This window comes from Cynocephalus volans, chromosome 4, assembly GCF_027409185.1.
Source record: "Cynocephalus volans isolate mCynVol1 chromosome 4, mCynVol1.pri, whole genome shotgun sequence".
NCBI lineage: Eukaryota > Metazoa > Chordata > Mammalia > Dermoptera > Cynocephalidae > Cynocephalus > Cynocephalus volans.
Genome location: NC_084463.1, coordinates 132,331,721 through 132,355,362, shown reverse-complemented (window position 1 = coordinate 132,355,362; position 23,642 = coordinate 132,331,721). Strand labels below are relative to the sequence as shown.

Below are 23,642 nucleotides of genomic sequence, written 5' to 3'. Positions count from 1 at the left end.
GGGGTCTCAATGGCAGTAGATAGCAGAGCAGAGAGAGAGAGATCTCCTCATGCACTCTCCTTTTTAAACTTTCAGAACTACGCCCCTGACCACCATTTGTAATCCATTCACTACTGCAGGGTCCCACAATCCAATCAACTCTTCAAGGCTCCGCCTTTCAATTACCATAATAGGATTTCCCACCCTCTTAACAGTCACAGAGGGGGCTAAGTTTTGGGGGGACATTCAACCCAAGGCACCTTCTAAACAACCTCCTAACCATGAGCTTCCACTCTTGTCCTCCCTACCCCTAAAATACATGCCAAGAATGGACTATCTTTTCAGAAGGTACCCAGATCACATTCCTCCTCTGATCAGAATTTTCTGAAGTCTTCATCTCTCTCAGAATAAAATGAGAACCTTCTCTACAAGGTCCTGTCAGATCCAGCGCTGGCCACCTTGCTGAGCGCACCCCTTCCTCTCTCCTTATCTGTTCTGCCCCAGCCACAGTGGCTTTCTCAAACACATCAGGCTTGTTTCCACATCAGGAATTTTGCACTCGTTGTTCCATTTGTTTAGAATGCTCCTCCCTTTGATCTTCATGTGCCCAGTTCCTTCCTACTTTTCAAGTTGCCACATGCAAACTACTTTCTCTAAGCACCCATCCAAAATAACCCCCTCACCACCCTGCTATATTTTCTTCATGGCTCTCATCACTACTGATTTGTCGTACTGCTTTAAAGTCTGCCCTTGCCCCTGCCTCTAGAATATAAGCTCCATCTTCTTATAAGCTGATGTCTGTTGCCTTTAACAGTGTCTCACATACAATTGGCCTTTGCTGTGGGTTAAGTTTATCCCCCCAAAATTCATGTATTGGAAACTTGACCCTCATTTGTAACAGTGTTAAGAGGGTGAGAAATCCAATTACTGTATTTGAAAGGTGAGGCTTTCAACAGGTGATTAGATTGTGAGGACTGTGCCCTTGCGAATGGATTGATCCATTCATGGAGTAATGGGCTTGGTTCTGATGGCTTTACAAGGAGAGTGAGTGAGCAGCTTAGCTCTCTCTTGCTCAGCCCGCTCTTGCCATGTGATAACCTGGTCGCCAAGAGACTCTGCAGAGTTCCCACCAAGAAGAAGACCTTTCATTCTCACTTTCAAAAAAGTCATATTCAGATTTGCACAACAATTCCTCCAGGTTTTTTAAGAGAAAAGTAACTAGTTCTCCTCCTCCTCCAAAAGACTTTATGGAAAAATACATTAAAAAGTATTATATTAAATATTAATACATTAAAATGTTGTGTGACAACAGCAGGTTCACGGAGGTTTTTAATGCATAATTAGTCCCTAAAGAAGAACAGGAGAATGACAAACAGAAGGGCCACAGTTAAACTGAGAAAGTGCCCTAGAATCCCATCATAACAATGAGTGCCACTAACCAACTGTCTCGTATCCAGTTGTGCCTTATCTGCATTGTTGGTTTTAATTCCAGTAAGTCAGGCTGGATAGAGAAATTTCATTTCTTCCTATTTGAATTGGCATTCAAGAGCCCTCCCATTTGAGGAAGAATATGCTCTTTCTTTCTGAAATTTTCATGAAAGTTCGAAGAAATAATCTACAACTAGCACCACTGCCCTCTGGTGTTATTTATTAGATCAAAAACAAGTCTTCACTTCCTAGGGAAGGCAAAGGAAGAATAAAAACTGAAACTAGTGTCTTTGAACTGGTGTCTCTGAGAAATCTTCCTTTACATCTTAATCCCAGCTGCCCCGCAAGAGCACCTGCTAAGAAAGTAGTAATTCATCCTCTACACTCCTTAATCCTTGTCCTTCCCCTGCCTCACCTACCCCATAACTCTTAGCAGGTAAGCTCTGATTAGATTCTGAGCGCTGACAGTGAAGTGTCTTAGTGACATGAAGATGCACTCTTACAGGACTTAGGGAGATTGTCTGCTTCCAAATTACTGAAGATGCAAATACACATACTATGTTTTAATCTTGAACTTTTACTCTTTCCTGGAAAACACCTTTTCTAAGGTGACATTGGGTTTGACTCAGAAATTAAAATATCTGTACTTGGTTGAGAAAATGCCAAAATCCTAGCTCTCACGTCTAACTTTCCCACATCTAGCTTTCCCACAGACTCTGAAACTGCCTTGCAGCTATGGTAGTTAATGAGGCCACTGAGCTACAAGGACCCAAGCCAGCCCTGTTGCTAGCAGAACAGGGTCTTTTCCTCTTAGAGTTCTTATTTTCACAAAAGACAAATATTAGAAGCCACAGATGTCACAAACTTGGTGGAAAACAATGGTTTTAGAATGACAGACTAGTACATTAACATTTATTAATTAATCTTAGTATCTATTCTAGAGGCTAGGGTTACTCAGTCATGAGACAACAGTATTTGATTATTCCATACTAACAGAATAATCTATTCTCATAGGCCGTATTCAGACAAAAAGTCCTCGATACCTTTTGCAAGCTAGCAAGGTGGTGAAAATACACCTTTCTGTTTTCTCCACAATTCCACTCAATGTTATTTTCTTCCTTCCCTCCTCCCTTCCTTTCTTCATTTCATTCATCTTCCAATCCGATAAAATACACTACCGATTTTATTGGCTAACTCCAACCTAGTAAAATGATCAAATAGAGCCCTTTGATAAAAAAAAAAAAAAAAAAAAAAAGACAAGCGTGGGATTCACTGAAGGGCCATTCTAGAAGCACCCAGTGCTTCTGCATCTGTTGAGTTTTACAGATTTGGCCCTATCATTTCCATTTGATTATTTCAAAACTAAACCTCACTGAATAGAAACCTGTGGTGAAACAGAAGCGACCAATCCTGAAAATTCACTGAGTTTACTTTTGCCAAAAATAAAATGCAACCTAGCAAGCACTCTAAACCTGGGAAGGATGGCTTTTCAATAAAACAAACAAATAAAAACCTCAGCTTCATATAGTAATTGCACTTTATCCATGCACCCGTCTGTCATTATTTCTGAACCTGGTATTAAAATAATCAGAGCGACCTAAACAGAATAAGGAGCAGGCAGAGAGGGCAGACAAACAGGAATGGCAAAGGTCAGTCAGCAGGGACATCAAGAGCAGGGCAGAGTTTCACCAGCCAGGGTGGGGAGGGATGGGCTCAGGAACCAGCCTTCTCTTCTTCTATGGGTTAAACACAGGGGAGGGGGATAGGCATCATGTTGTAAATGGGTATTGACTGACAGAAGAGTCTGTATATTGCACATTTTTAAGCAAGAAAAAGGGCATAGAACAATACACACATTGATTCCATTTTATAGAACAAAACAAAGCAGTATAATAAGAAACAAAGATACGTGTGTTGTCATATGCATTGTAAAAAGGTCAGAGAAAGACACACATTGAGTTCTTCAGGATGATTTGAGAAATGAGGCGGGTGAGTTGGGGCATCTGGGGGAGTGAGTGGTTTGACTTAACTTTATAAATGCTCAGGAAGAATGGAAGGGAAGGAAGGACAGCAAGGGGGGGAGGGGGAGGAGTAGGCAGAGCTGGGAGGGCGTCATCTCGGTGAGGTGGCGATGGCTGTCACGGTCCTCAGGTTAGAACAGCCTTTCCCTGTGACCTCACTGTGCACTGTCTCTGCTGTCACTCTCTCTCTCTCTACCCACCTCTCTTAGCACCTTGCCCTGGGAAGAAAGAGACGAAAGTTGCTGAGTTCAAATCCCCCTTGACTAGTTCTAGAGCTCCTCTGATTCTTTATGTGCTAGCTTGGCAGACAGCTGAAGGCAGGATTTCTGGTGGCCCCAGGTGGGGCAGATATTCCAGGAAAATCCCACAGGTCACACCCCAATTCTGATGTAGAAAGCAGTCTCCCTGTTACAGCATGCAGAACTCAGGAGAAGAAAAAATTTCAAGAACCAAATAGGTATGAAAATTCAAACTAGTGCTTTATATAAGGGCTGGAAATGGGAACTGGAACCATATTTTCCCTGCAGAATACAAATCCATCGTGTTATTGTTCCTTTTCTTTCTTTCTTTCTTTTTTTTTTTTTTTTTCGGTCAGAAAAAAGAAATGAGTAAGTAACATTTGAAAACAAAAGAATATTCTGGCACTAGCTTCAAGAGAGAGTCCCTGAACTATACTTCATCAATTTCCTTTAAAGGGGAGCACAGTTAACCAGAGCACCATACTGTTTAGCTTTTCACCTGGCATTTCTGTCTGGTTTCACCTACAACCCTTTGAAATCCAAAAGGAATTTTCTTTGATCTGAGATCAGCAGCAACAGGTACTTGGATTCTGGGCTCAGGAAGCCAACATCACACACAAGGAGATGAGAGTCAGAACAAAGGAGGGGTCAGGAGAACAAGGAGGCTGTACAATGACGTCCAACAGATGCCATCTATAGACAATGCCACCGCACAATAAGAGAACTCAGGTGACTTAGAAATACTCCCAAACACCAACCTTTACAGGGAGGGAAAAGATCTGGGTGAGAGAGAAACTAAACAGTTAAGTCTCCTGGAGAATTAAGGAAGAAGCATAGGCTGATTACTTTTGACAGATCTGTTTCTTGACTTTGTTTTTTTCTGGGAGACGTAGGTTTGCAATATCTGAACTCCCCGGCCTAGAGACTGAACCCCTGAAACTTATCAGGGGGAGTCAGGGCAAGAAAATGAGGAAAATCTCCAAGATGAGCAGCATGTTGGAGACCTGCCTCCTTCATCCAAGAATCAGAAAAACCTCTAAGCAAACACCAGTTTGTTCTGCAAAGGGTTTTTCTAAGGAACTGCATAATTCCATAAGAACAGAGGGGCAGAGGAGGTGGGACAGAACAATCCTGAGAAAAGGGGCAGGAGAAAACCCGAGAGGTATGTAGCAGACTCCTGCTCTTTTGGGGCAGGACAGAGAGGAGAACTGACGGTTAGAGCACACAGGGTGTAAGTGTGATGGGGTGTGAGCATGTGCACACGTGTGCACGCGTGTGTGAGTGAGCATGCGTGGGAGGGCTGGGGGTGGCGTTTGCTGGGAAGGCTTCTCACCATTTCTCTTCCTTGCCTCCTCCTTTGTCACTTTCTGCTGTGCCATTACATTCTGGGGTGAGCGTCTCCCTGAGCTGGGCTTCCCTGATTCGTTGCTGATGACAGAGCCATTCTCACTGGGCGACCTGCTGGAGGTAACCATAGCAACAGGGGAGACGGTAAGTTTCGCCTAGAGCGGCCTCCTCTCAAGGTTATTTTATTTGCACAGTTTACGTCCTTAGTCTTTTCTTCGGGTTTTATTGACAAAGAAGAAATGACACAGAAAAAGAAAAAACGAAAACCACCCACGCGACAGCATAGGTTCAGGAGCTGATTGTTCTGAGCGCATCTCCCAATGCTCAGCTCTGTGCAGAAGTTCAGTGAGCACAGACACCAGTGCCCACCTCTGTTTCATTAACCCCTAGTGACTATGGAAACGATGGCCACGATGGCATTTGTGTAGCATGCCCTCTTTTTAACACACAGCACTTTGGAGAGTGCTGCGGTGTTTGAATCACATAGGCACCTTCAGGGCCATGCATAAAACACGATTTTCTTCGGCTGTTCTCTCTACAGCATGTACCTTGACTACTAAAGATCAGGAACCCCTGGGGTTTTCACTCTGTCAGTTACCTCCACACGTGCATGTGTGCACACACACACTCTTTAACTGTGGTAACTAATAATCACTTGTATTAGGAGGCTACAGATTTGAGCTCTTTGTTCATTCAGGAAATATTTCTGTGTGCCTACTCTGTGCCAGGCACTGTGCCAGATATACAGAGATACTCGGATGCCGACTCCATGCTCTCCAAGAGCTCCCCACCAGGAGCACCTACTGTGTGTCACAGACTGTCCTGAGTGCTTTCCAACTGTTAATGCATCATTTAAATGATCCACTGATTTGGTGATTGTCACCCTTGTTTAGCAAGTGAGGAATGGGAAGCACATGCAGGTGAAGCGGGCTGTCCAGGGTAGAGTTGGGAAGTGGCAAATCAGCCCTGGAAGGCAGGGCCCCCCTCCACCCACATCCCAGAACACCTTGCCTTTGCTCTTGTAATTGACCTCCTACAGTGACCCCAGATGAGGCAGCCTTTTACACAGGGCAAGCCACACAGCCTTCTTTCCCTCCCTCAGGGCCGGACTCTGGTCTTCTGGAACTCTGAAGGGAAACGGGCACTTGAGAGCCCACATTGAGGTTTGCACTCCCTCGGGCCTCAGATCATGCTAGCCAATGGGTGGGCTGAGCATAAAGACCAGCTGCCTCCCCTCCGTGGAAGACAATCAGGAGGAGAAATCTAGAGGCCTCTGTTCTTCTATTGTCAATGGTCTGAACTTAGAAAATAATGGCATCTGGCCACGACAGTGGAAAACTGACTGGACCAAATGCCGTTGATCAGCAGGTAAACAGCTTTTAAGAGCATGCTCCCCTTCTTCCTCCTCCCTCTTGTTCCTCATCTTCTGGGAGGTAAGAATTCTCTGAACACTCTAGCAGGAACAATCAAAGCTGAGCTATCAACAGGTTAGGCAGCATCAACCAAGGGCATTGCACATTGCACAGGACACCAGAGCCACGCGAGATGTTCCTCACCAAAGTTCCACAGACAGGTGTAAGTCTGGGACATGTTTACTATGTTCCTTCTTTGGAGATTCCCAAAGCACATGAGCATATCAAAATCTCTGATCAGTTCTGCTATAAAGACACTCATCTTATTTCATTTAACCCAACATTTTCAAATTTATCTGGCCACAATCTCTTTTACCATAAAAACTTTTGATATCCTATAAAACTAGTAATACAAAGAATGTAATCTGGAAAAACAGGGATAAGGCACTAGTCTATTGAATACATGTTATTTACTCCAAAGCTATTTGATCACTATGTGCTGGGTGTGAAAATACACACAGAGAAGACATATGCCCCAGGACTGTTTTCAGACTCTTATAGTTTCGTGGCATCTACTCCCCCAACTGGCTTTATTGGGACATAAAAGCTTTCATCTAGGTCCAGAAAAGAGGAAAGGGAAAGACTTTTGTAACCTATTTTACACTCACAAAATTCTTAATGGTTTTTATAATATTTATTCTTTCACTACTTCTATTCAAAGGAAAGGTGTCAAGGAGCAAATCTCTGTAGAGAAAATCCAACTCTGCTTTATTCTTTGCATCAGTTTATAGATTTATGTTCACATGGAGTTGCCAGCTCAAATCTTCAGTCAAAAACAGAGTAAGGTGTGTGTGTGGGTGTGTGGGTGTGTGTCCACTCACATGACAGTAACAAGCATTTTTGAAAGCAAGAAAGTGTCACCCTGTGAGGCTGCAGTTTTAGGCTACTGAACCCGATAGTGCCCATTCTGAGGATATGGGTGGACATGGAGCCTGGAAGAACAGTCTTGGAAGTGAGGATTAATCAATTGCTGAACAATTATGGCCAGTCACTACATTTAAGTGCCCTTTGCAAATGGCTCCATCCTGGCCCATCAATCCCAGTCACAGACCAACAAAATAGTATCACAAAGACCCTAGACTGGAAGAAAAGGACCCACGATACCCATTGGGCTATCTGGAAGTCACTGAATCCTCAGATTTCAGTCTAAAAATAATTTTTAAAAAGTGAGGTATCTTAATAACTGTCAAATCACTGGTTTCCCCTATTTTTCACTTGTGAAACTTTTTGGATAATCTAACAGACCTATTCTGAAAGGTCAGGGAGTACTTATTTAGGAGGAATGAGGAAACTAATGTGGCAAAATGGGGAAGCCAGAAAAATAATATTTATCATGAGTTTGCACTTGGGTTTGATGTCTTAAAATCTCCTAAATGCTCCGAGACTCCCATGGTCAGCTGGACTTGAACAGAGGTGAAGTTTCTCCTACAACTTGGGCAATGAGATAGCCAGCACTTAGTAAAATTATATTTTTATGGTAAAATTATGAAGCAAATGTAGAAATTATTCAGCAATACAGACATTGTCTTATCTGTATTTGTTTCATAGGCTAATATTTCTTAATAAAAACTTGGAAGTAATTGAATTTGATTATCAAGAGTAGAATCCTTGCTAATCTAAGAAGAAACATTTGTTCTAAAAAACAATTTTGCAAAAGAAATCTTTGTACAATTTAAATTACTCAACTAGAATGTGTAGAAAAATTTTTTTATTCTTCTTGGAGGTGCTATGTTAATATTCTAATTTTAGTAATTCTATTTATTTATTTTCAGTATCTTCTAAATAGGTGATAAGTTGTTAATATGCCTTTGTTGTATCTGGCAAAGAACATAATGAGAATAATTGCTGTAGATAATACTACTTAACAAGTAAATTCAGATAACTCATCTGGTTTTGTACATTTCACGCTAGGGTAGACCATGGCAGTAATGGTGCCAATTTATTCATACTTCTTTGTAACCATCCCTTAGGCAGTCCTCTCTCACACTGCCTCTGAACTTGACCATGTCACTAGCTTTGACCAGTAGGATAGTAGCAAACATGACACAAGCAGAGACTTGAGAAATGCTTGTACTTTGGGGCTGTTTTTCTTCCTGCCCTTGGAACCCTGGAACTGCCTTGTGAGAAAGCCAAGGCTAGCCTGCTGGAGGATGAGAAACCATGTGGGGAGAGGCCCCAGTTACCTGGGCCATGCTAGACAAGGCTATCATCCAGAAGTTAGCCCAGCTGTTCTATCAGCTGACTGGAGATGCATGAGTAAGCCCCACTGAGATCAGCCAAGCCTAGCTCAGACCAGAAGAACCACCTGGCTGAGCTCAGCCCAAACTGCTGACCCAGCAAAATCATGAGCTGAAGAAATGTTGTTGTTTTAAGCTACTAAGCTTTGGAGTGGTTTGTTATGGAGCAATGGATAACTAATCCATATGCCCTAACTTTTTTCCTGCACAAGCTGGAATTCAGCCTCCCATTCCTCTGTACCTCTTTCTGAGGTACCAAGAGCTCCTGAAAGAAAACACATAGCCTTGTTGCTTGACTATAGTACAACATTTGCGTATTGACACAGGTGATCCCTCCTTCCTTCTCAAACTACTTCCTTCTCTTGGCTTCTTGGATTCCACTCTCTCTGCTCTTTTCATGCCTTTCTTCCTGACACTTTTCAGTTTCCTTTGCTGATTCTTCCTCTTCTCCTAAACTTCATCACTGCAATGTCCCAAAGTTCAGTTCTTGGGATCTCTCTTCTTCTCTATTTATACTCTCCTAGGTGATCTCTTCCAGTCTCATAGAATCACTAAACACTGATAAGTGTGACACATATTTCTACTATGAACTTCTCCTCTGAACTCCAGACTCATATGGTAATGAGTTCTCAACATCCCCACTTACGTATCTAATAAGCATCTCAAACTTAACATGCTCACATCCAAACTCTTAATCATCCCCTGCAAACTTCCCCTCCAGTCATCCCCAACACAATAAATGGCAAATTCACTCCTTTCTATTTTCATATCCCACAACAATCTGCAGGAAATCTTATCAGCTCTTCCTTCAAAATATCTCTAAAATCCAACCACTTCTCACACCACCATGCCATGGTCTACACCACCGCCTCTCACCTGGATTACTGCAGTGGCCTCTAATGGGTCTCCCTGCTTTTACTCTGCTTCCCTGCAACAGCCAGAGTGAGCCTTTAAAACTGAAAGTCACATTATTTCTTGCTCTTCTCAAAACCCTCTAATGAATACATACTCACAGTAAAATTCCAAGACCTGACTTTGGTCTGTAAAACCTGACATGATCAACCTCAGACAAGTTCTCTGACTCATCGGCTACCACTTCCTCCCTAGCTCATGTCAACCTCCTTGGACTTCTTTAAGCACGTCAAGAAGTTCCCTCCTCTGGGCTTTGCATGTACCGTTCATCTGCTTGGGACATTCTTCCTGCAGACAGCCTCATGGCTTACACCTCATTTCAATCAGGTCTTTCTCAAGTCACTTCATCAGAGAGGTCTTCCCTGGCTTCCTGTCTAAAATAGCACCAATCCATCTCTCTATCCTTTTACTGTGCTTTAGTTTTCTTTTTCGTACTTATCACCTCCTGATCTAAAAATAGACCTTATCTATTTCTCTGTTTCTCTATTTGCTTATTGTCTACCTCTCCCCACCAGATTATAAGTTCCCTGAGAGCAGGAGCTTTGTCTCGTTCCGTGCAGTATCTCCAGTGCCTGGTAAAGGAAGGGAAAGAAGGAGAGAGGCAGGGAGGATGGAGCTTTTCCAACGTCCATGTGGTGTCAGGCAAGGGAGAAGGGGGTTGGCCAGGAGTGCTGCTTTAGCCAGCCATGGGATTCATTACCTCTCCATGAGGCTATTGCAAAGTCCTCATGATGAGTCTCTTGGCTTCTGACCCAACCTCTCCCATCTACTATCCATATTGCCATCAGAGTAGTTCTTCTAAAATACAAGCTGGGCATCACCATCTTCCTAAAGAACTTGCAGTGGCTTCCCATTGCCTAGAGAATAAAGGTCAGACGACTTGGCCTTCCAGTCAAGACCTTCCACAATTTTAATCTACCTTCTGGTTTTATCCTCCACTACAACCCAACCACTGTGAACTCTGAAGTCCAGAGACACTCACCATGAAGAGAACATACCTGTCCCTCTTCTCTCCCTGCTTTTTCAGACTGGATGCCTTTATCTCTTCCCACCTATTCACATCCCACACTTTATGGCTCAGCTAAAACATGGCCTTCTCCACAATGCTTTTCCTGGTCAGAATTAAGTTCTTCCTTCGCTCTTTTTCCACAGCACTTTACTGAGACTCCACTGTGGGCACCACACATCAATCTCAGTGTTCCAGGTATTTCTTTCTCTGTCTTCTCCACCTGAAATCCTTGGGGTCAGGAATCAATCTGATATATTTTCATAGTTCTCCTAAAGCCTGTCAAAATGCTCTGTACATAGTAAAAACTCAATAAATGGTTTTGACTGAAATCAGAAACTCTACTGAGAAACTGCCAGATAAAACACACACCTATACTGTATCAAAGGCACTACTTTTAAGATAAGTGTGACATCAGTGCTAAATTTGTTATAGTAACTAAGTATAAGAGCTCGATCGCTCCTGCTGTGGCTGATTAGCCACATAAAAACCTTACAAAGTGGCTCATATGGAGCAGATATTGTGATTCCTGTCATCTCCCTTATTCTCCTTTTCAAATATTCAAAACAAGCATGGAGGGGAATGTTTAGAGAACAATGGAATTAACTTGAGGGTTTCAGCTGCTGTCACCATCAATTATTTCTCTTGCTGACTCAGAGAGGCAGAAGTTGGCCCCGTGCCTACCTCTTTCTGGTTTCGGTGGACTTGACAGTCTTGATGGTGCTTCCGTCCTGAGCAATGTCCCTTTCCTGAGGAGCATCTCTAACAGGCAGCGGGAGGACCACTGTCTCCTGAGTCACGGGGATGACCTCCTCATCCGCGCCCTGCTGGCCCAGGTGTTGCTTGGCATAATCAAAGCCTTGCACAGGCTGCAAAGAGGAAAAAGATTTGCATCATTATCGGTATTTCTAGGGAAGTGCGACTCTAATGTCAGCTTTACAAGAAGAAAGGCAACGAAGTCCACATGATGGGACCAAAATCAGCTTTTTGATGAACAAGCGGTAGCTCAAATCCCCATCATTATTTCTGTCTCTTCAAAATCAGAATTGTGTTCATTCCACCTAGCTACAGAACACCTACAGATAAGACTTGCTCAGAAAAATGAAGATTGTAAACAAGATGCCGATAGGTATGGGAGAACAAGCTTCTTTCAAGGATTTTAGACCACTAATTTTGAGTCAATGGATACTGTTAATTAGAAATAACTCTTACATAAAACATTAAACAGGTCCTGTATCAGCTCCTGACTAGAACTATTTGGTGACCCTTTAACTCCACTCTCATGTAGCTTTATATGTAATAGCACGTGTGTGACTTTGCCAAGTCACTTGAACTCTGAACCTCAATGTTTTCATCTGAGAAATAAAGATAAACTTATCTGCTTTACTTCTACTACCCTTGAGTATTAAAGTGGATCACAGATCTGAAAACAAAGGGAAATTTGCTACCACATGTGAAGTACAATCATTAACAATGAAATAGAATTTATGGAATTGCTCTTTAATCCAGACTTCTCCTTTACGCAGGCCAGTTCTCCTATAATTCATTCCCAGGAAATTAGCAAAGCTTTTTATTGCAGTGTCTGAAATCCCAAGTGAATAAGGCAGCTGTGAGCAAAATCTAACAGACATCTATTAGTGGGGTAATAAAAAACCAAGAGGCATTGTTTAAACAATTCCTGGAAGTATCTCTATTCTGCTTTACATCCCAAAGCAACACAATACAGATTTGAGGCAGGACAGGATGGTGGTTCAGAGTGGCAGGTGGTTCAGAGTGGCAGCTCCAAAAACAGATTGCCTGGTAGAGTCAAATTCTGACTCTACCACTTATTAGCTGTGGACCTTGGGTACATTACTGAAATTCTCTGCACGTTGGTTTCTTCATCTGTAAAATGGAGACAATAATAGGGTAAACAGGATAAAATGTGTATGCACATTGTTGTAAGAATTAAATAAGCAATTCAAGTTCAGCATTTAGCTAAGTGCCTGGCATACAGTAAGTGTTCGATCAATATTAATTATTACTATTTGCCTTCTACTAAACCACAGCCCAGGTGAAATAGACATCAGTGATTCTCTTTAAGGAAATTTGGGGATGAAACTCAACCGACCATTTAGAGTCTAGCAGAACTTGATATGATGAGAAGCTCTTCCTTCAGCAGCTGGCTCAGCTAAGCAATGCAACAGGAAGGCTTCAGCCAGATTTAACCATACACCATCTAGAACTGTAGTCCAACCTGTCAAATCTTACTACTATGTCTCAGAACAGGTTGGGGTTTTATTGCTAGATCCATCAAAGCTTCTTTATTTGAGGTTTCCCGTAGCTTTGCCAGGGACAGTTCCCGCAGTTCTCTGGGAAACTCACTTTGGGAAGCGTGGTCACCCCCTCCGTCTCTGAGATACACACTCTGACCCATGTGGTGAGCAGTGACATTCTGATGCCAGGACCTGGGACTGAGATTCTGAAATAGAGTTTGCTAAAGGAAGACGGTGTCTGTTCTTTTCCCTTCCCTTCCTTGGTGCTACGTGAAACAGAACGGAGCCTTCAGATGACTTGATAATGCCCCTAGAATACTGAATTACCTGCTCCTCCCACAACCAATGGGTCACCATTTGGATCCAACTTCTGAAATCTTTCTGGAAGCTGCCTTTTTCTCCCCAAGTCCATTGTCTCACTGTCTCCTACCTTGGTCTGTTTCTTCCATTCGGCTCCTTTCCAGGTCCACCCTTGACAAATCTCCGAAGTTATCTCCCTTAAAACCACATCTAGTCATGTCACTCCCTTATTAAAAATGTGACACAGCACCCAAACCTTCCACATTCCAGCTTAACCCATCTGCCCAGCCTCATCTCCTATTATCCTGCACCCCCAACCCCGATGATCTTATTCAGTTTTGTTCTAACAACACCGGCTTGTGCCAGGGACTGTGCTTGGTGCTGGGGACATAAAGATGAGTCATAACTGGTCCCCCTCCCTCAAGGAGCTCATAATTCTGGCCTCATTCAATATTACTAGCATAGCACTGAGCACATTATGTGAATTATGTCATTGCAGCCTCACTATAGTTCAAGTGGGTAGATATTATTGAGTCCCCATTTTACAGATGGGGAAACTGAGGTTTAGGGAAGTTAAGCAACTTACCCAGGCTCACATAGCTGGTCTGTGATGGAGCCAGCATTGGGACCTATGTGGCCCAGAGCCAAACATCTAACCCCTGCTGGTTGAGTCTCCCCATGGCCTCTCCTCTCTTTCTGCAGCCTGCCATCTTGGTTGGCCATCTCCTACCATATTTGGCCCAGCTCCTGTGCTGACTCTTGGCCTGTATGTGAGGAATACAGAGTCTCCAGCAGCAGTTAAGCTTCCCAAAAACCTAGTGACAGGGACAAGCTGGCTCTGGTCCTATCTCTTCCTCTCTACCCACTCTCTCTGGATCTGACCCCTAAACCTTCACCTGGGTAGAAGTCATTCACTGGATACTTCAGGTGACTGGGTGATGAGTGTGCAGACAGGCTTAATAGGTGGGCCTTGTTATTAGGTTAATCACAACAATCCTGCATATGTTTGGTACTTATGGCATGTGAAACACAGATACTTCATTTCATTCCCACAACAAACTCATGAGGTAAACAGGACATACCTCACAGTCTCCATTTTACAGAAATGAAAATAAAAACTAGGGCTGGCCCGTTAGCTCAGTTGGTTAGAGCACAGTATTACAACACCAAGGTCAAAAGTTTGGATCCCCATACCAGCCAGCCACAAAAAAAGGAAGAAAACAAAAGCTGAGAGAGGTTCAGTGATTTGCCCAAGATCACATAGCTAAGTGGTGAAAGACTTCAAGAATAGTCTCTCACTCTTCTGACGTTTAGGGTAGAGGCCTTTCAACCTTCAACTTGAAAATTACCTGAGATTAATTGTTCATTGGACACATACTAGTGACTCCCAACCCCAGTAATACAACACCATGAAGTATCTATAGTTATTTCAATGAGTGTAAAATTATCAAAACAAAATAATCTCCAATAATTTCAAAGGCAGACACATTACAAATACTTTTTAAGAAAAAGTATTTATAACAATAAAAGCTAAGTTGTAGTATTTATTATGTAACAGGCGCAGCTCAAAGCAATTTACATATATTAATTCATTTAATCCTCATGACCTATACACAAATACTGTTATCATCCCCATTTTACAGATGGGAAAATTGAGGCACAAAGTGAATAATTGACTTTCCTGAAGCCATACAGATAGTATGTGAGAAAGAGGAAGCGGTTGGCTGCTCTTAGGGGGTGACTGACCTGCCCCAAGCAGATGTGCATGCCAACCATTGCCTCCAAGACCTCACCAGCATTTGGATATAGCCCTAACTACTTTCTCCTAAGGTTGCCTCTTCCAGGGAGCCATATTCTCTTCAATTATATGAAGTGAAAAACTGGGAAAAGGCTGTAAATCCAATGACTAAGAATAAAGAGAAGTAATTTAGGAAGAAAGGAGGTGACAAAAGTCATGATGCCTGGCCCTTTTGCATTTATCATTTTTTCAACATTCCACCTGCAGAAGCCCAGCTGGTGACAAAGGTAACAGAGTATGTCTACGGCACCTTGTCTCTGAAGAAGGGTGTGGGCGTCCACGCCTTGGCCTCAGCTCCCAGGAAAGCCACACTCACCTCCTCTACTTAGCATGTTAAGTTTATTACTGATTCTCTGAAGGATCCCCAGGACTGTCCTCTGGCACTGTAGCCTGTATTCTAAAGATGCAGCGATGTCCCTGGGACTGTCCTTTGAGTCTATGGATTGGCGGCAAAGGGTAACTTTTTCACTCTGCCTCATCCCTTGGCATTAATTGAATTCTGCTCACATACACAAGGTGGTGAGAAGTGATGCTGGTAGCTCTCTCCTCTCCCGAACGCTGCAGTGTCCCTGGGTTGCAATGGCAGAAAGACTGCAGTAAGAAAGAGGCAGTTCTACCCTGCTGGTTTTCCATGATAAAAGGGCTTTGGAAATCGAAGTGCATAGCCCAGGCTCCTTGTGGAGGAAAAGAGTGAGCACCACCACACACGAGGGAGTTCAATCATCACGTGAGATATAAATTTGCTTGTTTCTGACATCAGCCAGGTTTCTACTAAGCACAGTGCATCGGGCAGGAACACAAGAGGAGGTACGGAAAACCACAAATATTAGTCTGTCCCAGCTTCAGACAGCTTCCAAGCCAGAAGGTGTGCTGAAATCGTGTGTTGTCCAATTCATTTTACCACATTAATAAGATGCCATTTACAATCTGAGTATGGCATATTTTGCATTCCTGGACTCTGTTGCAATTAGATTATGGTAATTGCTGTTATGTCTGAAAGGCTCACATTGTAACTAAGCTAAGATGGGAATTTGGAGCAGTTACATTTTTCACCACTTGGGCAATTCCCAACCTACACTTCTTACCAATACCCTGCTGTGTCTAGGAAGCAGGTGCTTTTATGTTAACAGAAACAGAACAACATTCTTTGGGGTTTGGCTCTTCAGTAGACAATGTGGGGCCGAGCCTGTGGCGCACTCGGGAGAGTGCAGCGCTGGGAGCGCAGCGATGCTCCCACCGTGGGTTCGGATCCTATATAGGAATGGCCGGTGCTCTCACTGGCTGAGTGCTGGTCACGAAAAAGAAAAAAATAAAAGTAGACAATGTGCAATCAAGCTTCAGCTTTGCAATAGGTGTGTAGGTTTAATAAACAGTAGAAATCTGGGCTAGTCAGTTAGCTTGGTTGGTAGAGTGTGGTGCTGACACCACCAAGGCTGAGTTTGGATCCCTATATGGGCCAGTGGTGGAAAAAAAAAAAACCCTTTATTTCTTTTGCTGAAGCAAGGTGTGACCATCCAGAAAGGACTAAGGTGACCCCAGCAAGGACAGTCTCCATGGCTGACATGTATTCCAATGGGTATGAAGTGTGAGAAGTAATTCACTGTTTCATTCTTGCACAGGTAGACAAAGTTTGGAAGTTCAGGGCAGAAAGAGGATTCTACCTGCCGAATATCAGGGTTCAGGTAGGTGTACAATATAGAAACAGACTCAGATGTGGGTCTCAGTCACCCTCTGCTGCTAGTTGTGTGACTTTGGAAAAGTCCCGAAGTCTTTCCCTTGGGTTTCTTGGCAGTAAAATGAGGATGATAAAACTTGCCCTGAACAACCTGCCTTGCAGGGCTGCGGTGATGAACAAAGGAGGTGACAGACCTAGGAGAGCCCAGCAAATCGTAAGGCATTATTTAAACACCGGGTATTCCAGTTAGCATATTTCCCTTGGGGAATATCATGAAGTGAGCTGTGTGACTGGAAAATCAGCCTTCAGAATCCCTTCCATCCATTTCTCTACCAGTCACCAGAGGCGGACAGTGCAGAGATGCGGAGGCTACAGAGGGAGGGTGGGGCTCCAGGACAGGCATGGGGAGGGGGGCCACCGAACCCAGCCACAGCTCTGCAGCTTGTCCTTCAAGGCAGCCTTTGCAGATAAGTCACTCCAACAAGAAAAGCTTTGAGGGTCTAATGCACCACAAAGAGCCTTGCATCAGGAGCCAAGAGTCTTGGTCTGTTTGGGCTGCCATAACAAAATACCACAGACTGGGTGGCTTATAAACAACAGAAATTTATTTCTCACAGTTCCAGAGGCTGGGAAGTCCAAGATCAAGGTGTCAACATGTTTGTATTCTGGCAAGGGCCCTCTTCTGGGCTGCAGACTGCCGACTTATTGTGTCCTCCCATGGCAGAAGAGGATAGGAAGCTCTCTAGGGCCTCATTTATAAGAGCACTAATCCTGGTCCTGAGGGCTCCACCCTCAGGACCTAATCACCTCCCAAAGGCCCCATCTCCAAATACTATCACATTGGGGGTTAGGATTTCAACACACAAGCTTTGGGAACAAACATTCAGACCTTCGCCGACCTGGTTCTACCACCAGTTCTGCTACATACTGTGTACACTTCTTACCAACCCAGAAGGAGTTACTTTTCACGTGTAAAAGGAGGAAATCCTATTAAATTATCTCTAAGGTCCCTTCAGGTCTATCTAGCTCCTAGTTTTCTGTGCCTCGGTTTCCTCATCTAAAATAATGGTCCTTCCCCAAAGGGCTGCTGTGAGGATTAGAGAGTTGCCATATGTAAAGCACTTGAAAGCACCTATGGCAAAGAATGAGCATCAGATAAGTATTAGCTATCATGTCCTGATCATAAACTAAAGGGTTTCTTCAGAACAATAACTTGCACCGATGTTTCTGAAGGCACCTGCGGTGGCCTCAAAAGTCCGGCTGGAGAGGCAGGCAGACCCCTGTCCCTCCACCCACCGCTTCCGCGTACCTTTGCTCTCTGAGGCAGGTTTATCATGGTGTCTGGCTTGAAGTCGTTCTTGTTCTTCCTGCAGAGCACGGCAGTGATGATGATGATGATGACGGTGACCACAGCGATGGGCGCTAGCACTGCGGCGATGATCCACAGGTTGTTGGGTGGGTTCTTCACCACGGCTGTGGGAAAGAGCCAGCAGGAAGCATGAGACAAGGAGCACTGGGAAGAGGAAAGCACCCCAGACTTCAACACCCCCAGCCTCAAGTCATGAGATGGGAGGATGTGGGGGTTAAGAGGATTGGGGATCAGAAAGCCTTTGCCTCTGTAGCCATGTGACCTTAGGCAAGTTACTCAAGCTCTCTGAGTCTCCATTTCCCCATCTGTCAAATGGGGCTACCACTTTGTGGTGTTCTGGAGTGGTCCCTAGTAAGTGCTCAACACATGCTAGCCTCCACTATTATTAAGAGGAGGAGGAGGAGGAAGATGGACCAGTACCAATTTTCCCCACTGGTGATGTCCAAGAGTCAAAGAGAAGAGGAGAGAAGAAATATGAGAATCAGAAATCTGTGCAGGAGACAGGTTGACCCTAAATATTGTAATGAAGTCACCCTCTGAATGAGCAATGAATAAAACATAACGAGTAGATGGATCTTCCCCAAAATAGCTGGCTGAGGAGTTTGGAAATGCCTCAGCCTAATCAAAAGGATCAGTCTGTTCTCAGAAACGGAGTAAAGAAAACAGTAAACAAAGTGCTTGTCAGAAGGAATGTGCTATTAGAGCAGTAAGTGGTAAGTGTCTCTGGGGGGCTGGAATAAATTAACCTGGAAGAGGAAACAGGGTGATGGTCATGCTCTATATCATGATGGAGACTTGGGTTACACAGGCCCATATATTTGTCAAAACTCATCAAATGATATACTTAAGATCTGTACATTTCACTCAATGTAAATTTTACCTAAAAACATCACAAACAAATATTGAATTCTAGTCAATGATATGCTGAAGCATTTAGGGTTGAAGACAACTGATGTTTCAACTCACTCTGAAATGCATCAAAAAAATAAGGTGGATTGATGAATGAACGGAGGGACAGATGAACAGGTCTATGATAAAAACAGTAAACTGGTAACTGTGGGTTCTAGGTGAGGGGTACATGAGTTTTCACTGTATTGTTCTACTTTTTGGTAAGTTGGATTAGAAAAACACAAGAAAAAAGAAAAGTCCTTGACATGAGAGGAATGGTCTCCCCCAGGATCACTGGTGGGGATGCCTGGAAAACACTTCAGCCCAATCAGAAGGACCAATATGTTCATAGAACTGGAGTAAAGAAAACAGTAACCAAAGCAGGACTATAGCGAGAACGAGTTGTTGGAAGGAAGTAGAGTCTGCAGGAATCTAGAGAAAGAACAAAAGGGCAGTCAGGACTTGTCCCTGCCAGGAGAATGTTCCCCAGCTGCAGATGTGAGTAAACTGGCTGGTTGGCAGGTCTGTCCCGGTGGACATGACAGCTGCAACTGTCTGTTTCAGGTTGGTGATATTGTCCCTCGATACCACCCAACTTCTCTCCCACTCCCTTGATGATCTCACAACTCATGGTTTTAAGTACTATCCATGCTCTGATGACACTCTTAAGTATCTCCAGCCAGGACTCCTACCCTGAACTCTAGATTCCTATATCCAACTGCCAGCTCACATCTCCAACTGGATAAGTAACAGATATGACAAAGTTAATATGTCCAGAGCCCAACTCTCAATTTCCCCCAAACCTGTTCTTCCTGAAATATTCATCACTCCGATAAATGGCAACTCCTTCCTGCCAGCTGTTCAGGCCCATAACCTTCCCATTGATACTGACCTTTTTCTTTTACCCTCACCCAACATCCTGCTCATCAACAAACCCTGTCATGTCCACCTTCAAAATATATCCAGGATCTTCTCACTTCTCTCTATCACCTGCTCCAGCTGTGGTCCAAGCGACCAACATCTCTCACCTGAATTACTGCAACGGCCCTCCTACCTTGCCCCTTGTCCCCTATGGTCCATTCACAGCACAGAAGCCGAGTGACCTTTCGAAAACTCAGAATACAATACTCCTCTGCTCAAAACCCTTTGGAGGCTCCCACCCCATTCAGAGGAAGAGCCAGGGTCCTTATAATTTCCACAAGCCCCCTAAGTGATCTGCCTCAACCTCCTCAGTTACTGCTCTGGCTTTATAGGCTATGGCTTGTCCTTTAACTCACTCTGCTCCAGACCTACTGGCCTCCTACTGCTCCTCAAACATGCAGACATGCTCCCACCTCAGGGCCTTTGCACTGGCTGGTCCCTCCTCCTAGAGTGCTCTTCACCTAGATATCCACATGGCTCCCTCCTTCCCTTCCTTCAGGGCTCTGTGCAAGCATCATCATATCTGTGATGCCTTCCCTGTACTCTGTACATAAAACAGTAATCCCTGCCCCTGGCACTCTCTGTCCCCCTCAGTGCCTCTCAAACATTAATGCACCAATCACCTGGGTATCCTGTTCAATATAGATTCTGATTCCGTGGATATGGAGTGTGGGTCCTGAGATTCTGCCCTTCTAACAAACTGCCATGGCACGTCCATGTAGCAGCTCCCTGCTCCACCCCCCACACTTGGGAGTAGAAGGCTCTAAAGCACACATCACCATCTGACATGATATACATGTATTTATTTGCTCATCATCTGTCACCCCCTGCCCCTCCATCAGAATGTACACTCCAAACAGGCAGGGAGGTTTCGGAGTTTCGTTCATTGCTGTATCCCCAGGGCCTATAACAGGATATTGCACATAGTAGGTGCTCAATTAAAAGTTGAAGGAATGCACACATAAACTACCACTATTCCTATTGCAATCTGGCTCTCCACACAGGTTTTCTTATAGAACAGAGTATCGGTAAGTTAGAAGTCCCCTCTCCGTGGCAGTTCCAGAGTTCCAGTCCATATTTTAAATTAATATACTGGCAATTTGGTTTATATATTCATCTCTTTAAGTCTGGTTAGCATGAGTTGGTCCTCCTGATCCTGCTGAACTCTGGGGGCTGCTAGACAAAGCTGAGGACCAGACCTTGGAATATAGAGACCCCACTGGTTAGTGCCACATGGTGAGGACCCACCCGCAGATCCAGCCAGACATCCTTCTTCTCTGATTTCATCCACCCCCTGACTTCTACTGGTCCCTTGTTAGCCAAGATCTGCCCATTATCTGGCTGCCCATGGGCTCAGAATAGTATTAGTACAAAAGAACGTCGTTTCCACAGTATTTACCAATCAGTGATTAATCACATTATTAACTTCTGAAAACAGCTCATTAGATAATGAGCTTCTGTTGACATTAAACACTTAATTGCTACTGCTTTTAGCAAATCAGTATTTATATGTGAATTTTATGCCATTAACATTTTTTAAAGCTTAGAGCTTCTATGAAAAATATCAATATGCCTCTTTTTGGCTGAGCTATTCTGTCCTGATTAAAAAGAAACATATAGTATGTCAGTGTATACCCTAAATAAATATATGTGCATTTTTTCATTAGCAAGAATGAAATATTTGTGTGTTCTGCTTTTACTCAGTTTTATTGTTTTAGTAGATGTGTTTCTTCTCAGTGCAGTATGTAAAATCCCTTCACCTCTATTTAAATGGGGAGAGAATAGATTTATCCTATGCACATTCATAAATTCATTTAGCGGTCAAAACAATAGCAAAGTTAGGTCACCTGAAGTCATCCAAACCCAATATATTCATTGGCATAATGATCTAAAAGTACAAAGTCATGTGGAGGTGAAAAGGAATGAATGGTTATTTAATTTGCAAGAATTTCAATAGAGAACAGATAGGTAAGGAAGACAGCATGTTCCGAGCGCCTGCTGTATGTTAGGTGCTGTGACAGATAGGTCCTTTGCCTGCGTGATATTCTTAACCTCAATTTGCAGATGAAGAAACTGAGCCCCCCACAGGCTAGACATTTTCATGAAAAGTCATTTCTCTGAAAGAAACAGTTTAAGTCAGTTCCAAGTTAACACACATGAATGGAAGTGTGTGCTTATGTGTGCACACACACAGGTGTTAGTCAGAAGGAATGGAGTCAAGGGTCCAAATAATCTAAACACAGAATAAATTATTCTTATGTGGAACAAATGTTGAAAGGAGGAGGAATCCATTCCAAAAGGTCTTGGGCTCATTTTTGTGGCCGTCGCCCATGTCTCAGACATTAGAGTTCACAACCAGTGTGAATGGATGTAGGGGAGAGTCTACCCAGCGCCCAGCAGCTGGTGAGCGCTCAGTCCACGTCATCCTGCCCAAACCCTCCTGTGGCTTCTCAGCCCATTCAGGGCCAGCCCACGAGGCCCTAGTGATGGTGGCCCCTCGTCCAGGCCTCTGACTTCATTGCTACCACTCTGCTTGCTTAGTGACCTCCTTGCTGGCTCTCAAACTCTCCTCCCTCTGCCTGGAGGCCCCCAGACATCCTCAGGGACCATTCCCTGCCTCCTTCCTTCAGATGGTCACTCAGAGGCAACTGCCTCAGTGATCCTCTTCTTGACTCCCCTACGATTTTAAATTGCTCCATTATCTTCTCGACATCTGCTAGCCCTTCCCTGCCTAATTTTTCTCTATACCCCTTATTAGCATCTAACATATGACTTGTTTATTTCGTTTACTTGATCTGCCCACTCAGGAATGTAAGCTCCATGAGGACAGTGATTTTTGTCTGATTTGTTCACTGCTATATCTCTAGTGCCTGGCACATAGTAGATGCTCAATAAATTTGTTTTTTTTTTAAGATGACCAGTAAGGGGATCTTAACCCTTGACTTGGTGTTGTCAGCACCACGCTCTCCCAAGTGCCCAAGTGAGTTAACCAGCCATCCCTATATAGGGATCCAAACCCATGGCCTTGGTGTTATCAGCACCACATTCTCCCAAGTGAGCCATGGGCCGGCCTTTCAATAAATATTTGTTAAAGGGATGAATGAGTGTGAGTCCTCTTCACCAGAGGGTCAGTCTGTTGCTTTCTTTAAGTGTGTGTGTGTGTGTGTGTGTGTGTGTGTTTTTAGGTAGATGTCTGATGACTGTGTAAGGGAAGCCGCTTCCTGCTTTAGTCTCCATGGGAACAATACTCCCTGCTCCCTGAGCTGGATGACCTCTTACTCTAGATCCTGCAAACAGAGCACATGCAAACCTCTATGAGAAACACAGCAGCTTCTTTGGAAGTCAAATACTGCCCGTCACTCAGAGGCGATGAGGGTCGGGTGGGCATTGCATGCTCCAGTCTCGACCCTAGACCTAGCGATTTAGAAGGCACCGGAACACACAGAATGTTAACTCTCCCTTCAGGGGCACAAACCGTTCAATGCTGTGACTCTCTATTCAAAGTCCTGACCTCAGATGAACAGTGTAGGCTGATTCCAAAGCTATTAGGAGAAAATGGGATGTAAAAATTCTCTGTTCCTCCTCTTCTTCATTGGTCTCATCTTCCTCCTCACCCGCTCCTGGGGAGGGAGGTATTTCCTAGAGTCTGTCCTCTCGCTTTCCTCTTCTATCCTCCAGCTATATTCTTTCCTCAAGTACTTGCAGCTTTTTCTGGGATTTTAATTCTAACATGTATCCACGTAGTTTTCAAAATCTATAGTGTTAACTTGAATCTCTCTCCTGAGATCTAGGCTTGAATTCTGAACACATTTCCTAACCTCAATAGGATATCCTATCAACATCCTTTCGTATCCC

At 43.8% G+C, this 23,642-nt stretch overlaps 1 protein-coding gene across 2 annotated transcripts in view; it reads right to left on the bottom strand.

The window, feature by feature from the left end:
- Positions 1-23,642, bottom strand: part of KIAA1549L (KIAA1549 like) — a 272,564-nt gene that overhangs the window by 50,375 nt on the left and 198,547 nt on the right. For both annotated transcript variants that reach the window (XM_063095748.1, XM_063095749.1), the window contains exons 11-13: positions 17,919-18,082; positions 11,266-11,450; positions 5,001-5,128 (exon numbers count right to left, since the gene is read on the bottom strand). In XM_063095748.1, coding sequence (XP_062951818.1) covers positions 5,001-5,128; positions 11,266-11,450; positions 17,919-18,082 — 477 coding nt within the window. The remainder of the gene's footprint in view (positions 1-5,000; positions 5,129-11,265; positions 11,451-17,918; positions 18,083-23,642) is intronic.